Source organism: Hyla sarda, chromosome 6, assembly GCF_029499605.1.
Source record: "Hyla sarda isolate aHylSar1 chromosome 6, aHylSar1.hap1, whole genome shotgun sequence".
Taxonomy (NCBI): domain Eukaryota; kingdom Metazoa; phylum Chordata; class Amphibia; order Anura; family Hylidae; genus Hyla; species Hyla sarda.
Window position 1 is genome coordinate 287931570 of NC_079194.1, and position 23445 is coordinate 287955014.

A 23445-nucleotide genomic window follows, 5' to 3' on the forward strand; every position below is an offset into this window, starting at 1 on the left:
CGCGTCAGACGTTCCTACCTGTACTGTGACTCCTGTCAAGCAATCAAAGTGAGTTTTTAAGTGCATCTCCAGCGCCGGACATTCTTTCTTTCTTAGATTTGTAAATTACTTCTATATAAAAAAAAAAAAATAATAATAATTTTTAATCCTTTTAGTACTTTTTAGCAGCTGTATGCTACAGAGGAAATTCTTTTCTTTTTGAATTTCTTTTTTGTCTTGTCCACAGTGCTCTCTGCAGACACCTCTGTCCCTGTCAGCAACTGTCCAGAGCAGGAGAGGTTTGCTATGGGGGATTTTCTCCTGCTCTGGACAGTTCCTGATACGGCATCAGGTGTCAGCAGAGAGCACTGTGGACAAGACAAAAAAAATAAAGATTTTCCTCTGTAGCAAAGAGCTGCTAAAAAGTACTGAAAATATAAAGACTTTTTTAATAGAAGTCATTTACAAATCTGTTTAACTTTCTGGCACCAGTTGATTAAAGGTTCTTAAAGGGGTACTCACCGGAGTACCCCTTTAAGAACCTTTCCAAGTCACAATGGTTTGCCAGGATCCACAATGATAACATATCCATAACATCTCATTACCATCTTCAGGTCCAGGCCGCTCTACAGGCATCTCAGCGAGAGCTTCAAAATCGACGGGGATGTCACGACGAGCTCTGGAATCAGACAGAAAGATTAGCAGGACACCTCTTACAAATTTTTTTTTGGACTCATTGAGCTCCTCCCCTACACACCTTAGTGGAATTGGACATGTGGCCGTATGTAGAAGAAGCAGTAGGCACATAAGCCAGAAAACATGTCTTCTCTCCATGGCACGAGCACGCAGTATGGATGACGGTATAGAACCTTTTACATCACAATGGGCAGAGTCATGTGACCAGGTCGGAGCAGACAACAAAGATTGGTAGTGGGCAGATGGTTGTTTTTCCCTTCTATTCACCATTTAAAAAAAATAAAAAAAGACATAGCAGTGGTCTAAGACTGTGGCCCTCCAGATGTTGTAAAACTTCAACTCCCAGCATGCCCAGACAGCCAACGGCTGTCTGGGCATGCTGGGAGTTGAAGTTTTACAACATCTGGAGGGCCACAGTTTGAGACCACTGACGTAAAAGTGAATAAACTTCGCTTCACTGAATAAATTTACAAAGAACTTTATTATCCAAGTAATAACCACAGAGCAATGTGCAGCCAAACATGTGAAAGGTAAAATTGACAACAAAAAAAAAAAAATATATATATATATATATATATATATATATATATATATATATATATATATATATATATAGAGTGATTTTTTTTATTTTTTTAAATCTTGTATAGATTTTAAGTCACAAATAGTTGTTTTTTCTTTATTCTTCACAACCAAAAATACATTATTCCCTGTGGCCATATTGCAAAATAGGATTTCAGCCCCTAGATCCCAGTTGAGACCTGTTCACACAATTATCGCTATAAATTGCTGCGTGTTTGCAACCAGCAGAATTATGAATTCAGCTTTGGTTGCGAAATAGAGATTAAAAGGGGTACTCTGGTGGAATTTTTTTTTTTTTTTTTATCAATTGGTGCCAGAAAGTTAAACAGATTTGTAAATGACTTCTATAGAAAAAAAAAAAATCTTAAAAAAAGGTGGAAAACTTTTTTTTGTTTTTTTTTTAAATCAACTGGTGCCAGAAAGTTAAACAGATTCGTAAAATACTTCTATTAAAAAATCTTAATCCTTCCAGTACTTATTAGCTGCTGAATACTAGAGAGGATATTCTTTTCTTTTTGGAACACAGAGCTCTCTGCTGACATCACGAACACACTGCTCTCTGCTGACATCTCTGTCCAATTTAAGAACTGTCCAGAGTAGAATAAAATCCCCATAGCAAACATATGCTGCTCTGGACAGTTCCTAAAATGGACAGAGATGTCAGCAGAGAGCACTGTGCTCGTGAGCTCAGCAGAGAGCTCTGTGTTCCAAAAGGAAAATAATTTCCTCTGTAGTATACAGCAGCTAATAAGTACTGGAAGGATTAAGAATTTTTAATAGAAGTAATTTACAAATCTGTTTAACTTTCTGGCACCAGTTAATAAAAAAAAAAAAAAAAAAGTTTTCCACCGGAGTACCCCTTTAATCCTTCAAATACTTATCAGTTGCTGTATTGTATTCTCCAGTCTGACCACAGTGCTCTCTGCTGACACCTCTGTCCATGTCAGGAACTGTCCAGAGCAGGAGAGGTTTGCCATGGGGATTTGCTCCTACTTTGGACAGTTCTTGACGCGGACAGAGGTGTCAGCAGAGAGCACTGTGGTCAGACTGGAAAGAACTACACCCCCTTTTTCTGTAGTATACAGCAGCTGATAAGTACTGGAAGGATTAAGATTTTTAAATAGAAGTAATTTACAAATCTGTTAAACTTTCTGCCACCAGTTGATTTGAAAACATTTATTTTCCACCGGAGTACCTCTTTAAGATATGTAATTCAGACTGGGACAAAATAACTGAAGCAAAGTCATTGCAAGGGGACACCAGTGTCCTGTAAGGTTCACACAATTATCGCTATAAATTGCTAACCTACAAAGGTTCAGGGTGTAATGTCATGAAGATGGCCCAAGCCTATACTATGGAGGGATTCCAGCTGACCAGGGATATAGCAAACAAAGGTGGTAGACGCCAGGCTGAGGCTCGGTGCTGTTATATAACAATTAGTAAAGAGGTTTTATAAGATAAGAATAACAAAACTGTGCCGCTAATGCCCATTTGCTGTGTATGGTATCAAAGTCAATTGAATGGGTTCAGGTTGCAATACCAGAACCAGCCCCTGGACACAAGTGGCGCTGTTTATGGAAGAAAGCAGCCATGTTTTTATTATCTCATAAATCCCTCAAATGATGGATTTTCTAAAACACAACACAAGTGAGATAAGAAATAGAGATGAGCGAACTTACAGTAAATTTGATTCGTCACAAACTTCTCGGCTCGGCAGTTGATGACTTTTCCTGCATAAATTAGTTCAGCTTTCAGGTGCTCCCGTGGACTGGAAAAGGTGGATACAGTCCTAGGAGACTCTTTCCTAGGACTGTATCCACCTTTTCCAGCCCACCGGAGCACCGGAAAGCTGAACTAATTTATGCAGGAAAAGTCATCAACTGCCGAGCCGAGAAGTTCGTGAAGAATCGAATTTACTGTAAGTTCGCTCATCTCTAATAAGAAACTGCATAAAGGGGTATTCCAGGAAAAAACCTTATAGTGTATATATATATATATATCTCTATTGGCTCCAGAAAGTTGAACAGATTTGTAAATTACTTCTATTAAAAAATCTTAATCCTTCCAATAATTATCAGCTGCTGAAGTTAAGTTGTTCTTTTCTGTCTGGCAACAGTGCTCTCTGCTGACACCTCTGTCTGTCTCGGGAACTGCACAGAGTAGAAGAGGTTTGCTATGGGGATTTGCTTCTACTCTGGACAGTTCCCGAGACACGTGTCATCAGAGAGCACTTAGACAGAAAAGAGCAACTCAACTTCAGCAGCTCGTAAGTACTGAAAGGATTAAGATTTTTTTTAAAAGAAGTAATTTACAAATCTGTTTAACTTTCTGGAGCCAGTTGAATATATAAAGATTTTTTCCTGGATAACCCCTTTAAGACACCATGATAGAAGTATAAAAAGTCATTATAGGGTCACGGCATCCAGTGTTCACCATAATCCCGCTCTTCAGGTCTTCATAGTCTCCCTCACTTCAAGGAAAACATCACATTTTCAGAAATATAAAGTCACAGTTCAATGTCGGAAAATTCAGATGGGATGTACCAAACATCGATACTGGGCTGTGGTGGCACGGTGGCCATGCCGGTGGTACAGTATATTTGGTGATCCTCAAGACGGGTCAAGAAGCAAGGAAGAGTCCAGATCGACCCCAGGAGTCCTTCAACCCCAGTTGTAGAAGTAAATCTTCTGCCACACAGGTAGGTAATCCATCAGAGGACCTTCACAGAGACAAGACCATTACTATACAGACAAGCTAAACCAGTGCTTTCCAGCCAGTGTGCCTCCAGCTGTTGCAAGACTAAAACTCTCAGCATGCTGGGAGTCGTAGTTTTGCTACAGCTGGAGTCACCCTGGTTGGGAAACACGGAGCTAAATATTCATCAGTGTACCATCGTATACTATGTCACTTACGTGCCACCAGTCCGAGCCCTGGGACATAGTCTCCTAAGAGACGGAGAAGGAGCAGCAGACGGATTCTGTCAATACATAAAACCCAAGTCAGATTATTCTTTTCCCCCTTATGGCGCATTAACAGAACCATATAGTCAGCCTGTGGTTTGGGGGGCAGCACCCTGGACTCTCCCTGGTTCAGATCTGCTCCTATTCTTTAAAGGGGTTCTCTGGTGGAAAACTTTTTAGTTTTTTTAACTGGTGCCAGAAAGTCAAACAGATTTGTAAATTACTTCTATTAAAAAATCTTAATCCTTCCAGTACTTATCAGCTGCTGAATACTACAAAGGAAATTATTTTCTTTTTGGAACACAGAGCTCTCTGCTGACATCACGAGCACAGTGCTCTCTGCTGACATCTCTGTCCATTTTAGGAACTGTCCAGAGCAGCATATGTTTGCTATGGGGATTTTCTCCTACTCTGGACAGTTCTTAAAATGGACAGAGGTGTCAGCAGAGAGCACTGTGCTCGTGATGTCAGCAGAGAGCTCCGTGTTCCAAAAAGAAAAGAATTTCCTCTGTAGTATTCAGCAGCTAATAAGTACTGGAAGGATTAAGATTTACAACAAATCTGTTTAACTTTCTGGCACCAGTTGATTTAAATAAAAAAAGTTCCCCTTTAAATAAAAGAGTACCCCTTTAATGAAGAAGTCTTTTTTGGTCACCCCCGACGGTATTTTTATAATAAAAATACCAGCAATGTAATGGCCGGTATTTATCCAACCAATCCTCCCAACTCTCGGAATGTTGCACCATAACCGATAGCAGTGTTTCCCAACCAGAGCGCCTCCAGCTGTTGCAAAACTGCAACTCCCAGCATGCCCAGACAGCCGTTGGCTGTCTGGGCATGCTGGGAGTTGTAGTTTTGCAAAAGCTGGAGGCATCCTGGTTGGGAAACACCGACTACTAATATATAGTACACCATGCTGGGAGTTGTAGTTTTGCAACAGCTGGAGGCACCCCTGGTTGGGAAACACTGACCTGTACTATATACTATATTGTCCTACATACTGGGAGTTGTAGTTTTCATTTGGGGCACCTGCTGAGCCACAGGCTGTATCAGGGCATACTGGGAGTTGTAGTTAGTAACTAACGTCTAGTTCCCCCACATTAGGTGTGCAGTATATTTCCCCCACATTAGGTGTGCAGTATATTTCCCCCACATTAGGTGTGCAGTATAGTTCCCCCACATTAGGTGTGCAGTATAGTTCCCCCACATTAGGTGTGCAGTATAGTTCCCCCACATTAGGTGTGCAGTATAGTTCCCCCACATTAGGTGTGCAGTATAGTTCCCGACAGTAGGTTTGCAGTATAGTTCCCCCCTACATCAGGTGCAGTATAGTCCCCTACATCAGGTGCAGTATAGTCCCCCACATCAGGTGCAGTATAGTCCCCCACATCAGGTGCAGTATAGTCCCCCACATCAGGTGCAGTATAGTTCCCCCACATCAGGTGCAGTATAGTTCCCCCACATCAGGTGCAGTATAGTTCCCCCACATCAGGTGCAGTATAGTTCCCCCACATTAGGAGCAGTATAGTTCTCCCCACATTAGGTGCAGTATAGTTCTCCCCACATTAGGTGCAGTATAGTTCTCCCCACATTAGGTGCAGTATAGTTCTCCCCACATTAGATGCAGTATAGTTCTCCCCACATTAGATGCAGTATAGTTCTCCCCACATTAGGTGCAGTATAGTTCCCCCACATTAGGTGCAGTATAGTTCCCCCACATTAGGTGCAGTATAGTTCCCCCACATTAGGTGCAGTATAGTTCCCCCACATTAGGTGCAGTATAGTTCCCCCACATTAGGTGCAGTATAGTTCCCCCACATTAGGTGGGGGATAGTTCCCCCACATTAGGTGGGGGATAGTTCCCCCACATTAGGTGCAGTATAGTTCCCCCACATTAGGTGCAGTATAGTTCCCCCACATTAGGTGCAGTATAGTTCCCCCACATTAGGTGCAGTATAGTTCCCCCACATTAGGTGCAGTATAGTTCCCCCACATTAGGTGCAGTATAGTTCCCCCACATTAGGTGCAGTATAGTTCCCCCACATTAGGTGCAGTATAGTTCCTCCACATTAGGTGCAGTATAGTTCCCCCACATTAGGTGCAGTATAGTTCCTCCACATTAGGTGCAGTATAGTTCCCCCACATTAGGTGCAGTATAGTTCTCCCCACATTATGTGCAGTATAGTTCTCCCCACATTAGGTTCAGTACAGTTCCCCACATTAGGTGCAGTATAGTTCCCCCACAGACATACAGCCTTCAGCCATATACAGTGTATATGGCAGTGTAAATACATTGAATACTGACTCACACGGCCGTCTGTCCCTGTTTTTTTTTTACCATTTAGGTTCTGTTGTTGCTATTTGTAAACGAATTACAAACTGCTGTAAAATAATCCCATTGATGTCAATGGGATTTTTTTTTACAATCCTTTCACATCCGTTTGCACCAGTCTGCACTCATTTTTTATTATTATTTTTATTTTTTTAAACTGGAGAAAAGACATATACAGTAACATTTAACATTAACATTGAAGTCTATAGAAAACGGATAAGCCTTAGGCTAGGTTCAGACTACGGAATCTCCAGGCAGAAAATTTCCGCCCGGAGATTCCGAGTTCCGCCGACTGAATTAGTCGGCGCTAGGACCGCGCGGACACTGCAGTCTCCTATAGACTGCTATGTGTTCCGCTAGGATTTCCGCCTGAAGAAAGAGCAACCCCTTTCTTCAGGCGGAAATTTTCTAGCAGATTTTTCATCCGGATTTTCTGCTTGAATTTGTGAACGGAAAACTATTCACTACACTATGCATTATAGTAAGCGGAATTTCTGCCGGAAATTTCAAAGCGAAAATTCCGGCGGAAATTCAATAGTCTGAACCTAGCCTTAATGTCATCCGTTTACATCTGTTTCTTTAATCCGTTTTTTGATCTGTTATTACTTCTGACTATGCTCAGAACAAAAATAAAAAATAAAATTTTTTGGGGGGGGGGGGGGGTTATTAACTGAACAAGAATGGATCCAAACGGATAACATACGATTGCATCTGTTATTATCCGCTTTTTTTAAAGTCTGTTATTATTTTTGACGGGAGAAGAACGGGACGGGTCTAGACGGCCGTGTGAACGCAGACGTTATATAACAGCAGAATAGTGAGTACATACAGCTCTGGAGGTGACTGAAGGGTAAGACGTTATATAACAGCAGAATAGTGAGTACAGCTCTGGAGGTGACTGAAGGGTAAGACATATAACAGCAGAATAGTGAGTACAGCTCTGGAGGTGACTGAAGGGTAAGACGTTATATAACAGCAGAATAGTGAGTACAGCTCTGGAGGTGACTGGAGGATAAGACGTGATGTAACATTAGCATACTGACTGCAGGATAGGAGGTGACTGGAGTATAAAACGTTATTAGGACAGATCATGTGCCATTCAGAAGCCTGATAAAGCTGTGTGTGACAGTCAGACCCTGTAATTATTACAGGGCCATGAGTCATAAGACAGAGTTTGAATGTCACACACAACTTTTCCAGGCACCGACACAATCCTTGCCATTCAGTAGCTATTGGAAAGTTGTGTGTGACAGACAGGGATGAGGACTCTTCTTTGAAGTCGGATTATAATATACTGATTCAGATATTCCTCATGTATACTGGATACTTACTCAGTGTAACGGTTATAAAAAGGGGAGCGCAGCAGATAAAACAGTAAAAGGAGGGTCCTTCTCCGCAGCTCTCCTCGTTCCCTGCGGCTGAGATGGTGGAGGTCACGCAGCACGGACAGGCTGTAAAGAAGGATACGTCAGTATATTCCCTAATCAATGTCAGAGAGACTCTCAGCAATACATAAACTGCAGGAGGGAGGTTCAGGCAGCCACATTTGTTATAGTCACCTATGTACCTCACTGCATCAGGCCCCATAGGGTTGAATGGAGCAGAACACGTACATACCCTCACAACTTTTATCCTGGCCAAAGATGGACACTTATGGTCGCTCTGGGGTAATCCAGGATTAGAAAAACAGATCCGGTTTCTTAAAAAGAAAACAACACAGCACCACACCTGTCCTCAGGTTATGAGTGGTATTGCAGCTTAGTTACAATGAAGTGAATGAAGCCAAGTTGTAATACCACATACAACCTGAGGACAGGTATGGTGCTGTTTTTGGAAGAAATTCTATTCCTGGATTACCTATTTAAGGAGCACAGTAACCGATGAGGGGCCTCGAGCCTTTGGACACTGTCCTAAAAGACCTTGGGGGAGATTTATCAAAACCTGTCCAGAGGAAAAGTTGCCCAGTTGCCCATAGCAACCAATCAGATCGCTGCTTTCATTTTTAACAAGGCCTCTGCAAAATGAAAGAAGCGATCTGATTGGTTGCTATGGGCAACTGGGCAACTTTCCCTCTGGACAGGTTTTGATAAATCTCCTTGTTCTTCAGTTCTGGCATTGAAAACCGCTGAACCAGAGGAACCAGCAGCCCTTCATCTACAGCTACGGGAAGACTGAGCAACTGGACTTTAAAGGGGTATTCTGGCCAAAACAAAATATTTTCCCCTATCCAAAAGATAGGGGATAAGATGTCTTTGGCCGGAATACCCCTTTAAAGGGGTACTTCGCTGGTCAGCACTCGGAACATTTAGTTCTGAACGCTGTGTGTGCACTGCAGGGGGGTCGGCCACGCCCCCTTATGAGGTCACGCCAAACGGTTCCAAACGCTGGCCAATGGAGTACCCCTTTAAGCTATCATTTATTATACGTATACCTTTGAAAAAAAAAAAGAATATATATATATATATATATATATATATATATATATATATATATATATATATATATATATATATATATTTATTTATTTTTAAGAGGGAGTCAGCACTCGAGAGTCCCAGCAAGTCTGCATGTGTCCAACCAGCATGCTACTGCTGGATCAAGCAAACTCCATTCCAAAGGAAGACACAGCAAACTGCAATGGCTTATGGGTGAAAAAAGTGGCTGGGAGTTTATTGCACCAACAAGTACATGCAACGTTTCGGCCATCCGGCCGAAACGTTGCATGTACTTGTTGGTGCAATAAACTCCCAGCCACTTTTTTCACCCATAAGCCATTGCAGTTTGGTTTGCTGTGTCATATATATTATATATATTTATTTTTTTATTATATATATATATATATATATATATATATATATATATATATATATATATATCTCTTACAGAAAGGAGGTGTGTGTATATATTATATAAATATATAATGTACACACACACCTCCTTTCTGTGTGTAAAAAGACACACACACTGTGTATGTATACAATATATATATATATATATACACATATATATATACATATATATACATATATATACATATATATATATATATATATATAGCTCTGCATATATATAGTGTGTATACACACACACACACACACCTCCTTTCTGCACATACATACTTTGGAGAAGTAACAAAATGCCCTACAATGTGACTAACCTTGCAACATCCAATGCAGCTGCCAACAACCAGGGTTTCCATGACTTTTGACCCCATACAACCAAGCTTGCCACTGTAGATGAAAGGGTTAAGGGGCAAAAAGCGGAAAAATAAGGCTGCAAATTACCAACGATACGAGAAAGAAAGAAAAAAAACTGAGGTGTTGTCCATCGCAACCAGTCCACTGGCATCTACGTCTCCGCAGAGCATTCTAGGCCAATGAAGTAAAGGATACGGTGCGTCACAGGTCTTAGGATGTGAACAGTTTCTGCCATGGTGCCCAAGGTCCCCAGGTCGGAAGGTTTTCCATTCCTTTCATTATGTCCTTCTGTCCTCTGCTCTGGGACCTGAGGGCTTCTCCAAAAGCGATTACGACCAGAGGGAGCTTTACAAAAGATAAAATAGACAGGCAACATACAAACTAGATACACAATATAAACTTTAAAGATGCACTCTGGAGGTAAAAATGTTTGCAAGTCAACTGGTGCCAAAAAATTATACAGATTTACTTCTACGTAATAATATTATCCCTTCCAGTACTAATCAGCTGCTGTATGCTTCACAGGAAGTTGTGAAGTTCTTTCCAGTCTGGCCACAGTGCTCTCTGCTGCCACCTCTGTCCGTGTCAGGAACTGTCTAGAGCAAAACCCTATAGCATACCTCTCCTGCTCTGGACAGTTCCTGACACGGACAGAGGTGGCAGCAGAGAGCACTGTGGTCAGACAGAAAAGAACAACTCAACTTCCTCTGCATTATACAGCAGGTGATAAGTACTGGAAGCATTAAGATTATTAAAAAGAAGTAATTTGATCTGAAATGATTTTATTTATTTTTTTCCCCCTTGGGATGAGTTGGCTTGAAATACACCCTTACCGTCACTAAGGGACCGCACAGCACGCCTGGAGCGGCTGCCCACGAAGCAGGTGTCAGGTTTTCCATCACTTTCCTCTCCTGAAACACATATTTGCCCAAAAAAATATATATATATAAATAAAGAAATGTAAAAAATATAAATAAATAATAATAAAAAAAATTATAAAAGTAGCGGGATATGAGTCGCATTCGTAATTTCATATATATATAAGAAATTATGAATGCGACTCATATCCCGCTATTTTTGCAAACTAGGGAACACATTTGATGCTGGCAACGGAGTCAAACTGGTTTGCTTAATTCCGAATGCTGGGTGCGGGCTTGGTGTGTATGCCCCACCCCCTCCCCTAGACTTGCATTGAGGGGGCATGCGCGTGAGATCATGAGGGGCATGGCGACCCCCAACGCCCGCACCCAGTGTTTGGAACTAAATGTTACGAATGCTGGGGCAGTGGAGTACCCCTTTAAATTAGTGGACTACCCCTTCAAACATGATTTTCTCAGAGACAACTGAATCCAATTGGTTTAAAACCGTGTTTTCCAGACAGTGTGCCTCCAGCTGTTGCAAAACTACTAATTCAAAGCCTTTGGTTGTCTGGGTATGCTTGGAGTTGTAGTTTTGCCACAGCTGGGGGCACACTGTTCGGAAAACACTGTTTTAAACCAACTGGATTCAGTTGTGTCTGAGAAAATGTTGTTAAAGGAGTACTCCACTTATTCCCATAGAAAGTCCATGGAATCTGCCAAGAACAGGGATTAATGACATGGGCACGGGTTGATGACATGGGCACAGTGGCTATGCCAGTGTCTTCAGTAGCAGGTGTGGGCTGTAATATCCTGCTGCAGTGGTCGAGAATAAGAGTTATCCGTGACTCCTGACATTTAAAGCGTACCTGTCATCAACAAAAAATTTTTTATATAATGTAGATAATACCATTATATGTATATTTGTAATATACATTGGTGAAAAAATGTGTATATTTTTGTCCCTGCAGCTATTGCCTGTGTGTCTCTATGAGGAGTCCAAATACAGGAAGTGAGGGTGGACAAGCAGGGATCTGTTCATTGAGGACAAGCAGGGATCTGTACACTGAGGACAAGCAGGACCGTGTGCACTGAGTCTCTATAACATGCTCCTGGCTCATACATCTGGGTGATTGACAAACCAGGAGTCTGCACCGGTCCCCGTTGTCCACCCTCACTTCCTGTTTTTGGTCTCCTCATAGAGACACACAGGCAATAGCTGCAGGGACAGCATTTTTTTCACCCAAAAATAAACAATTTTTAATCCATGTATATAAAAAATATACATATATTTTATTACCTACATTATATAAAAAGTTTTTGTTGAAGACAGGTGCACTTCTAGATGACTGAAGCATCTCAGGAATTTGATAGAGGGAGGCACTTCATCCTGGGGTGCCAATGGGTCTTGCTGGCAGCCCAGGCCTGACAGAGGTAATAACTAATGCTTTTAAATGCTTACATCAGTACCCAACGTTAGAACAGACCTGTCTGGTTCATTACACCCTCTCGGTCTAATGGGGTTACAGGAGGAGAGGTCTGGACACCAGATTTATACCACAGGAGCAGCACAAGACGTAGACAGGCCCTAATGGGAGAAATAATAATTATAATGGGAAAATGAAAAATATGAGCAAGAAAGACATCATGTTTTTGCTACAGCAGTGGGTTTTCTTACACAGTACAATGGGTTCTCCTTTGGTCACCTTTCCATAAGAATCCACTGGAGTTGACCTCAAAGAGGTCATCCCGGGATAGAAACAGAGCTAAAACAGCACTACCCCTGTCCTCTGGTTGTGTACAGTATTACAACTTGGTTCTACAGTGATCCCTCAACATACGATGGTAATTCGTTCCAAATGAACCATCATTCATCGTTACTTGAATCCATCGTATGTTGAGGGATCCGTGCAATAATAATATAGAAAGTTATACTCACGTGTCCCCGCCGCTCGGGCCGTCACCGCTGCCCTGGATCTTCTCTCTCCATCATCACGTCCCCAGGGTGTCCCCGCCGCTCCGGACTGTCACCGCTGCCCTGGATCATTGCTCTCCATCGCCGTCATCACGTTGCTACGCACGCTGCTCCTATTGGATGAGGGGACGACGTGCGCGGTGACGTGATGACGACGAAGGAGAGCGATAGCCATGCAGTGGAGCCTAAAGAGGAGGGTCCAGAGTGGGGAGGACAGATGAGTGACCATCACCGGAGAACATGGGGCACATTAAACGGCTATCCGGCAGCAGCTGAAGCAGTCTGCGCTGCTGGATAGCCGTTTTTGCGATGGCCCCGACATACAAAAGCATCGTATGTTGATGCTGCCTCTGAGAGGCCATCGTATGTTGAAATTATTGTATGTCGGGGCCATCGTAAGTCAGGGGATCACTGTATTCACCTCATTGGAACTAAGCTGCAATACCACACACACACAACCTGAGGACACAGGTGATGCTGTTTAATTATTATTATTATTATTATTATTATTATTATTATTATTATTATTATTATTATTATTATTATTATTATTATTATTATTATTATTATTATTATTATTATTATTATTATTATTATTATTATTATTATTATTATTATTATTATTATTATTATTATTATTATTATTATTATTATTATTATTATTATTATGCCCTTTGTTTATATCCCTGGGTAACCCCATTAGTAAAAATCTCTTCACTTCGTCATTCCCGTCTGGCTGGCATGAGCAGCACGACACGTCTCACCCTATCTGTGTATAGGGAGAGACTGGTCACTTAGTACTGGGGGCGGAGAGCGCAGCCTCCATAACTATTTACCCAGATCCCAGTGGAATTTTTCAACTATGATTACTCTTGGATGCAAAGCGAAAGCATTGTCCCCCGAATGACACTACCTGCACCAGTTTTAGGCTCCCCACAGTTTGAGCAGCATAAAACTGGTGGCACTTTATTAAGATCATCTAGAGTGGATTCTTTTAGGACAGTGCCCAAAGGAGAGGGCATTTTCCTCATGCGAGACAATCCGACGCTGTATTAAATATACTGGGGGAGATTTATCAAAACCTGTGTGGAGGAAAAGTGGTGCAGTTGCCCATAGCAACCAATCAGATCGCTTCTTTCATTTTTCAGAGGCCTTCTTGAACATGAGAAAAGCGATCTGATTGGTTGCTATGGGCAACTGCACCACTTTTCCTCCACACAGGTTTTGATAAATCTCCCCCACGGTCTTCCAAGCCGGCGATCGGATATTGTATTATATCAAAGAAGCCAGGAGTTCCTCAGATTAGGACAATAAACATTTAATAAAATGCTCAGCGTGTCCTGCAGCACAACTATACCAGGGATAGTGGCACAGGTTTTATAACTGTGCCCTGTGATAATACACAGAGCGCCTGTCTCTCTATTGTACGTTAAGGACTAGATACATGTTTTTGGGAAGCTTTGGCTGTGGTGTCCCCGAGCAGGGTCACCTTTTACTACCATGTACACAGTTTGGGTGGCTGTTGTCTCAAAGGTCCCCATGTCTATTTCTGTCTATGTACAAAAGTGTATTTTTCTATAGATGTATATGTCTCCTGCGTGCACTGACCCAATACAAGTGCAAAAGCTTAAAGGGGTACTCCGCGTTTGGAACAAACTCTTCCAAACGCTGGAGACGGCAGCTCATGACCTCACCCCTTAATGCAAGTCTATGGGAGGGGGCGTGACGGCTGTCACGCCCCCTCCTATAGACTTGCATTGAGGGGGTGGGGGCGTGATGTCATGAGGGGCGGGGCTATGACGTGACGAGCTCCCGGCGCCGGCTCCAGCGTTCGGAACAGTTTGTTCCAAACGCTGAGCAGCAGAGTATCCCTTTAACTATCTGTACCCAAAATCCTTATCTTCACTGTGCAAAGCTGGTAACATGTCACATGTCCACCCTTTAGCCAACTGAAGGGCAAAGTACTGTTCTTAGGATCTCTCCTCTGGTCAGGGAACATCACCCAGAAGCAGCTCTCACACCTTCAGTGGAAATTTGCCTTCCACTACAATAGTCCAGGTCCAGGCAACAAGCGGCAACATTTCTGGCACGTCCTGCTACAGGGGTAGTACCAACACAAGTGGATGCTTTAGGGACAAGAGCAAAGCTGATGGGCCCTCTAGCAAAGTAAGGACTCTGTTAGGGAATCCTCTGGGCCAGCCTGTCCAAATCGATGGATTAACATCTAGAGTCTCCCAACTGGATACATATACTCAGGGCAGTGAAGTCTTTGAGTCAAAGTTTACCACAGCACACCCCCTGAAGTACACGCTCACGCTTGGATAGCTGCGGGAACAGAAGTACAGCAAAGTCAACTCCTCCTCAAGTCAAGTCTCAAGTGTCTAATCTCATCCTACAAGTGCAGAGTAGTACAGGCCAGAACTGCCGCATGCCTCTGGGCCCAGCACATACCACTAGGGATAGAGAACCAGTGTACTCAGGAGGACTACAAGTCTATATTCTTCAATGACTGTCACAGTGACATACTACCAGCTATCTCTACCTAATGTGTGATATTCCCAGTCTGTGTCATCTTCACTGTCTTCTGTTATTTTGGATCTGCAACATCAGTAAAGAACAAATTGTTATCCATAAATCCTGACTTTTAAGGTATTTATTCCGGGGGCTTTGATATGGATAGCTGCTGTATTTGAAGTATTTGTTAGTGGGAACTTTCTGTCAACTACAGGGTTTTTACACACATTAGACACTGGACACTACAACCCTCACCATCGGTCACACATACTAACTACAACCCTACTTCTGGCATCACGAACCTGACAACCCACCATCCAAGTGTTCAAATCTGTTTCTCAGCATTTACGCCAGACCCCCGTGACAACTTTCATAGAGACTGTTACCAAACTTTCCTAATTTTTAGCATAGGAGCCAGATAACCCTGGGGGTTGTGTAAGATTGGCCATATTGATTGTCCTCCAAGAAAGAGCTGAATAGAATTTTGTCCCACTAGTCAGATAAGAAAATGGCCATCTGTAGGTGAAGAGAAAGGTGATACTCACTTGAGCAGCTGTATTACAAGTATGGCCAGCCATCTTACTTTATCCCCCCATGCACGTGCAGAGCCAATCTCAATGAAAACCTCTAGACTTTCCAAGACCCCCAGCCAGATCTTAAGACGCTGCTGGGCGCCATCCTGTGAAAGAAGGACCAGGGGTAACGTAAAAAATGTAATTCACAAGAGAAGGTACACTAACAATAGGTAATCTGGTCATATTATGAAGGTTGTGAAACATGTCCGCTTTCTTCCAAAAACAGCGCCACTCCTGTCCACGGGTTGTGTCTAGTATTGCAGCTTAGCTCCTTTAAACTTAGCTGTAATAACACACACATCCCATGGACAGGACCTATGCAACTGCATTTAACATGGACATTTTAGGATGATATATGGTCTATGACTGTGGTCTTTAAACTGTGAACCTCCAATTGTTGCAAAACTACAACTCCCAGCATGCCCGGATAGCTAACATGCTAGTTTTGGAACGGCTGGAGAAGCACCGTTTACAGACCCAGGGTTTTAAGTGAGACAAGTGAAGGATACTTACAGTCGGAGGTGGCTTCAGGAACTCTTTCCTTAGGATCCCATCATTGAGTAAAACCAGGAGATTGGAGGCCGAGTAAACTTAAAAAAATAAATAAAAAAAATATGGAAATAATGATCCAATATGGAGTACACTAATTATTCTGTAGGTCCATATGGTTACGGGGGATACCCAATTTATTTAGGTTTTATTTATTTTACTTCTTTACTTTATTATTTTACCTAATTACAACTACATGCACCAAAATTAGTATGTTTAAAATTGTCATCTTCTGACCCCTATAAATTTTATTTTTCCGCATACAGGGCTATATGAGGGCTCATTTTTTGTGCCGTGGTCTGTAGTTTTTATCGGTACCATTTGTGTTTAGATGGGACTTTTTGATCGCTTTTTATTAATATTTTTATGGTATATGAAGTGACCAAAAATGCACAATTTTGGACTTTGGCATTTTTTTACGGACATTTACACATGCGGCGATACCACATATGATTATTTTTATTCTTTATTACATTATTTTGTTTCAAAAATGGGAAAAGGGGGGTGATTTAAACTTGTAATGGGGAAGGGGTTAATGAACTTTTATTTTTACACTTTAAAAAAAAAAAATTTAGCCCCCACAGGGGGCTATAACATTCAATCTTCTGATTGCATACACTGATCACTGCTATGCCATAGCATAGCATTGATGAATGTTATCGGTGCTCTGCTGCTCCTGCCTGCTGAGCAGGCATAGAGCAGTAGATCGTCGATCGGACAACAGAGAGGCAGGTGAGGACCCTCTCGTCATCTGGTAAGCTGATCGGGACATTGCGATTTTGTCGCGATAGTCCCGATCAGCTCCGCTGAGCTGCCGGGATTCTTTTACTTTCATTTTATACACTGCGATCAACTTTGATTGTGCCATCTAAAGGGCAAATGCCGGGGATCGGCGGTGCCCGGGTGACAGACTTTAAGAGGGGGCGTACCACTGGAGAAAGAGCAGGGTGATCATTTAGACAGATTGCCCACCATGTAGGTCATTCTGACCAAGCTGTTCTGAGGTGTTTGAGGGGCAGTGAGTACATGAGGGCACACCCACAGCAAACAGGCTTTAGATGTCCTAGATAGACCACCAGTAGAGGATCTACTGATCCACCAACAAGCATGAACAGCTCCCAGAGTTTCCCTCTGCATCATCCAGACACAGGTGGCGCCTGCATTACACACCCCTGTCTCTACACTACACTCCCCTGTCTCTGCCGAAACTATTTGGCATCATGACACTTATAAACGTGTTCTGCCATTGACAGCAGCCACCGTCACCATTATTTGCAGTTGTGTCAAGAACAAGAAACCTGGACTTCTACTGACTAGAACCGTAACAACTTTAGTTTGGGACAGGGGTCAAGTCCTGGGGTAAAAAAAGTGTAGGAATTCACCCAAGAATTCCACTTAATGGGATATTCAGGGCAAAAACATAACATCTTATCCCTTATCCAAAGCATAGGGGGATAAAATGTCTGTCTATGGGAGGGGGTATGACAGCCATCTCGCCCTCTCCCATAGACATGGAGACATGAACACGTCCCCAGTCCCGGAAACCCAGAGGTTTCAGAAACTGGAGATGCAGCACCCGCATAGAATGCGGGTGCTGCAGGAAGATCGTGGGGAGTCCCAGCACTGATAGGGGATAAAATGTTTTTGCCCGGAATACCCCTTTAAGGGCTGGTCCTGCAGGACTCCTGATAATGGGAACAGTGTTCCTGCTGTGGAAAAAGTGCAGGAACTCCGGTCCCATGCGTTCCTGCAGGACCTGGTTTGGGATCCGATGATGGTAAGTCTTATGAGAATGAAGGCCTTGCAGAAAGCGCTTCAATCCTACTTTTGCTGTAGAGAGACTCATCGCCCCCCGCTAGCGCGATGATCTGGGGAGCCAGGACAGTCAATCCCTCCTAGTAGTGAGACAAGGGACACTAACACCTCAACCATATGTACAGGACGTCCTACGGCCACATGTGCTGCCTCTCATGACAAGGGGGTTTGCCAGGAATTGCACGGTCACCAGAAACAGTATATCGCCAGATAAATCCAGCAACGCACCGCGAAGTGTGCATCAGCGTAGTAAAGCCGCCATGGATGACCGTCGCTCTCCATCGCCGTCATCACAGCATTAGGCACGCCGCTCCTATTGGATGACGGGACGGCGTGCGCGGCGACGTGATGACGACGAAGAAGAGCGACAGCCATGCAGCGGAGCCTGAAGAGAACCGTCCGGGAACGTCGGGGACAGATGAGTGACACTCACCGGCTATTTGGCGGTAGCTGAAGCAGTCTGCGCTGCCGGATAGCCGTTTATGCGATGGCCCCGACATACAAAAGCATCATATGTTGATGCTGCCTCTGAGAGGCCATCATATGTTGAAATTATCGTAAGTGGTGGGATCACTGTACATGACCCCTACCTAAAGTATTCTTACATATTCCTGAGGAGCTACCTGTATTGCTGAGGAGCTACCTGTATATGTGTTCATCTATATATGCATAAACATATCTATTGTTATGCACGTCTATGATGACGTATCTGTAGGAAATTTAGCCTAGGGCAAGAACAGGTCTGGTTATTTACCCATTACCTTATTAGGGCTGCTTCAATATACCTATGTATAATATACATAACTCAATGGGGGAGATTTATCCAAACCAGTGCAGAGAAAAAGCTGACCAGTTGCCCATAGCAACCAATCACATTTCTACTTTCACTTTTGAGAAGGCCTCTGCAAAATGAAAGCAGCGATCTGATTGGTTGCTATGGGCAACTCAGCAACTCTTCCTCTGCACAGCTTTTGATAAATCTCCCCCAATGACTTGAATTGTTATTCTATTTGCTTTGTGCGATTTATTAATAAATATCTAAATGGAAATATTTTTCGTGATTTTTCTGTGAACGGAACATATTCCCTCTCTACCCAAGTCTACATTGGGTACCTCTATGCGCCCCTTCAATTATTCAACATAAATGTATATATTACCAGCACCGAGATGCACTTACCGAGCTCTGACAATTCATGGGAATCTGTAAATCGTCCTAATAAAGAAAAATAAAAAAAAAATATGTATATTAAGTCCCGTCAGTAATAAGAATATATTTTGAAGGACGGATTAGAGCCCGGCACACAGGTATGGCAGTAGACTGTAGTACGAGTCCGGGGCACGCCGTGAGTTGTGCCTTAGTACAACTTGATACTATGGGAGGTGCTCTGTGGTTTAAGGGGGTACTCGGCTGAAAAAAATCTTATCCCCTATCCCGCCAGTAGGGACCCCCCGCGATCTCCGGTCAGGCAGCGTCCGGAACATCTGGCCGCGCCCCCCCCCCCCCATTCATTTCTATGGAGTGAGCCCTTGACGTGACTAGAGCGGGCATGTTGGCTGGCCAGTCATCGGCAAGGAGCGGAGTTCCCTCCGTGCACCGATTGACGGGGGTGCCACAGTGGAGATCGCAGGGGTCCCCATCGGCGGAAACCACCCCCTCCCCCGGATTTAACATCTTAGGCGCCTTTCACACTATTGCATGCACTAGTTCTTCCGTTCTTTCTCCCGTCACTAAATAATGGGCTATGACGGGTTAAAACGGATAATGTAAAGACCCGATAGACTATAATGGGATTCTGGAGCAGACAGCCGTGATAGTGACATCAAAGCCACACCCCCTCATGACATCACAGTCATGCCCCTCATGATGTCACACTACACCTCCTCCATTCATGTCTATGGGAGGGGGCGTGACGCCCCCTCCCATAGACATGAATGGAGGGGGTGTAGTGTGACATCATGAGGGGCGTGGCTGTGATGTCATGAGGGGGTGTGGCCTTGATGTCACTATCACGGCTGTCTGCTCCAAGCGTTCCTAACAAAATGTTCAGAACGCTTGGGCATGGGACTACCCCTTTAAGGGGTTATTCAGAATTGGAAAAAACATGGCTGCTTTCTTCCACAATTGCAGTGGTATTGCAACTCAGTTCCATTAAAGGGGTACTCCAGTGGAAAACTTTTTTTTTTTTTTTTTTTTAGGTCTTTATAAGTCAACTGGTGCCAGAAAGTTAAACAGATTTGAAAATTACTTCTATTAAAAAATCTTTACTCATCTTCCAGTACTTTTTAGCAGCTGTATGCTACAGAGGAAATTCTTTTCTTTTTTAATTTCTTTTTTTGTCTTGTCCACTGTGCTCTCTGCTGACACCTCTGTCCGTGTCAGGAACTGTCCAGAGCAGCATAGGTTTGCTATGGGGATTTTCTCTGCTCTGGACAGTTCCTGATACGGGCATCAGGTGTCAGCAGAGAGCACTGTGGACCACACAAAAAAGAAATTCAAAAAGAAAAGAATTTCCTCTGTAGCATACAGCTGCTAAAAAGTACTGGAAGGGTAAAGATTTTTTTTAATAGAAGTCATTTACAAATCTGTTTAACTTTTTGGCACCAGCTGATTTAAAAAAAATTAAAATAAAAAATAAAAAGTTTTCCACCGGAGTACCCCTTTAAAGTAAATAGAGCAAAGTTGTAATACCACACTCAACCTGAGACATGTGTGGTGCTGTTTTTCTCCTTTATAGGTGTACTCCAGGGAACCTAATTTATCCTCCATTCAAAGGATAAGATATAAGTGTCTGATCACGGGGGCTCCGAAAAATCCACAAAAAAATCTGAATATTTTGACGATTGTACAAATGTCAGCCATACGGGTAACACTGTAAAAATCCACCCTGTGAGAATTTACACTTACCACACAGGGGTTGCACAGAGTCATCAGATTAGTGCGATTCTATTCAGCTTTCCCAGACTCCTGAGCGGTAAATCCACACATTTACAAAGCAATACTGTAGCAAGGAATTATCACTGCCAAGGCCAGTGTTCCCCAACCAAGGTGCCTCCAGCTGTTGCAAAACTATAACTCCCAGCATGCCCAGACAGCCAAAGGCTGTCTGGGTATGTGGGAATTGTAGTTTTGCAACAGCTGGAGGCACCCTGGTTGGAAAAAAATTGCCTTATGGGGTGCCCACTGCAAAAGGCTATCCAGGCATGCTGGGAGTTAGTTTTTGCAACAGCTGAAGGCACCCTGGTTGGAAAAAACACTGTTCTAGACTATTATGAAGGTACTGCGAATGCGTAAATAAAATTTTAAAAATTGTGTACTATTAAATGGATCAAAACTACAGTGATCCGATTCAAAAGATAGCGACCAGCAGCGATTTTACACCTAACAAAATAAAAAAATTAAACCGTAAAATGGACCATAATGGATACACTTGTTGTACACTGTGTCAATAAGGCCGGGTTCACACCACGTTTTTGCAGTACTGTTCCCATATCAGGTTTTTGATGAAAAAAAAACAGATTCCCCAAAACCGGACTAAACTGTATCAAAACGTCTACGTATACGGTTTGAAAAATGACGTCCGGTTGCATCCGTTTAAGAAAAAAAACTTATATGTTTTTAACTTTTCACTCTATTATAAATAAAGTTTCACTTGTTTGATTGAAATTCCAAGAAAAAAAAAAACTGTGCAAAGTCAAAAAATGTACGGTGAAAACCGGATGGAACCGTACGCACACAGTTCTGTACGGTTCCCATTGACTCCCATGTTAAAAAAAAAATAGATGTATATGGTTTAATACGGTTTTTCACCCGGACCAAAAACCGTGGTAGACTACGGATTTGGATGCGGGGAAAAAAAGAAACAGGCAAAACCGTACAAGATGCAAAACGGATGCAACCAGATGATGCGTTTGGCGTACGGTTTTCATTACGGTTCCGCGCGGTTTTCACATCGAAAACGTATACGGGAACTGTATTGCAAAAACGTGGTGTGAACGCCCCCTAAATACATCTAGATATGCGATTCTATACGATTTTCGAGACCAAAACCGCATGAACTCGTCGGATGCAATAAATCGGGATGCGAACGCGGCCTAAGTAGGTTTTTTTCAGCTCAGGATTCTTGCAAGAGAATGGCGGCTAAAAAGGTGGTCACCCAGCTTTCCCAGGATCAGCTAGAACTAGGAAATCGCCTGTTGGACTGTTTTAAGAGGGGATACATCCCACAATAAACAAAACGATTGGATATACGTAAACGCACCGCGTTGGGGGGGGGGGGGGGGATGTCTCTACGTTACGCTGCAGGGGGTGAAGGTCCAGACCCTTATCTGTCCCAGAGGTGCAGGTGAATGGTGGATGACATTATGGTGGATGACATTGTGGTGGTGCTTTTTGCGAATACCCCCCCAATCACCTACCTGCTGTGATATAGGAGAGCATACGTACGGCCCCCTCCACCTGAGTGGCCCCTGTGGGGTTCTGGATGACAAAGTCCTTGTATTTCTGCGCCAGTTCCAGCAGCTTGTCCCAGTACCGAGCTGCCATCCTGCACTCCACTTCCTGGTCAGAGAACCTAAGCACAGCCATAAGCCATCCCTCTGTATGGGAGGAGATAGCAGCTTAACCCCTTACCACCTGGACATTAGTTGATGTAAAGCTGAAGCTGCAGCGCATTAGGCTGCGTTCACACCACGATTTGCACAGATACGATTTTAGAAGCTCAAATCGGCTGAAATCGTATCTGTGCACGGGCCCGATCATAGTTTGCTAGTGACGACGATCTGGTCATTTTCTCAGCATGTCAGATTTTTGACAAGGACTGAAAATCGTGGTGTGAATGCAGCTTTAGGGTGCGTTCACACGGCCGTCTGTCCCCGGTTTTTTTATCCATGTTTCAGTTCCGTTCTTGCAGGCTGTGGGCAGGGCCAGATTAAGGCTGCCTGGAAGACGGAGCACTTCATTATGTTCTCACGCATTAGGTGCAGTATAGTTCCCCCACATTAGGTGCAGTACAGTTCCCCCACATTAGGTGCAGTATAGTCCCCCACATTAGGTGCAGTATAGTTCCCCCACATTAGGTGCAGTACAGTTCCCCCACATTAGGTGCAGTACAGTTCCCCCACATTAGGTGCAGTATAGTTCCCCCACATTAGGTGTAGTATAGTTCCCCCACATTAGGTGCAGTACAGTTTCCCCACATTAGGTGCAGTACAGTTCCCCACATTAGGTGCAGTATAGTTCCCCAACATTAGCTGCAGTACAGTACCACCACATTAGATGCAGTATAGTTCCCCCACACTAGGTGTAGTATAGTTCCCCCACATTAGGTGTGCAGTACAGTTCCCCACATTAGGTGCAGTATAGTTCCCCCACATTAGGTGCAGTATAGTCCCCCACATTAGGTGCAGTATAGTTC

At 43.3% G+C, this 23445-nt stretch overlaps 2 protein-coding genes across 2 annotated transcripts in view; both read right to left on the reverse strand.

The window, feature by feature from the left end:
• The window catches only part of FREY1 (Frey regulator of sperm-oocyte fusion 1), a 4465-nt gene extending 3572 nt beyond the window's left edge, over positions 1 to 893 (reverse strand). The window contains exons 1-2 of the mRNA XM_056527624.1: positions 737 to 893; positions 585 to 658 (exon numbers count right to left, since the gene is read on the reverse strand). Coding sequence (XP_056383599.1) covers positions 585 to 658; positions 737 to 813 — 151 coding nt within the window. The 5' untranslated portion in view covers positions 814 to 893. The remainder of the gene's footprint in view (positions 1 to 584; positions 659 to 736) is intronic.
• A 2431-nt stretch (positions 894 to 3324) lies between these two features.
• PEX16 (peroxisomal biogenesis factor 16) lies at positions 3325 to 22849 on the reverse strand. Its single transcript, XM_056527625.1, has 11 exons — positions 22448 to 22849; positions 19209 to 19244; positions 16181 to 16257; positions 15638 to 15771; positions 12091 to 12191; positions 10580 to 10657; positions 9942 to 10091; positions 9707 to 9779; positions 7881 to 8000; positions 4170 to 4234; positions 3325 to 3976 (listed from the first exon to the last, which is right to left on the reverse strand). Exons 1-11 carry the CDS (start codon positions 22614 to 22616, stop codon positions 3918 to 3920), a joined length of 1062 nt encoding a protein of 353 aa, XP_056383600.1. The 5' UTR covers positions 22617 to 22849; the 3' UTR covers positions 3325 to 3917.
• Between the last annotated feature and the right edge of the window lie 596 nt (positions 22850 to 23445).

Bases quoted from the DNA above. Each gene is read 5' to 3' on its own strand.
- PEX16 (XM_056527625.1), bottom strand. From the start codon at position 22,616: ATGGCTGTGCTTAGGTTCTCTGACCAGGAAGTGGAGTGCAGGATGGCA. The intron at 12,192-15,637 runs GTGAGTATCACC...TTCTCCCATTAG, and splicing joins CTTGTAATACAGCTGCTCAA to GGCCTGTCTACGTCTTGTGC. The intron at 9,780-9,941 runs GTATCCTTTACT...TTTCATCTACAG, and splicing joins CCTAAGACCTGTGACGCACC to TGGCAAGCTTGGTTGTATGG.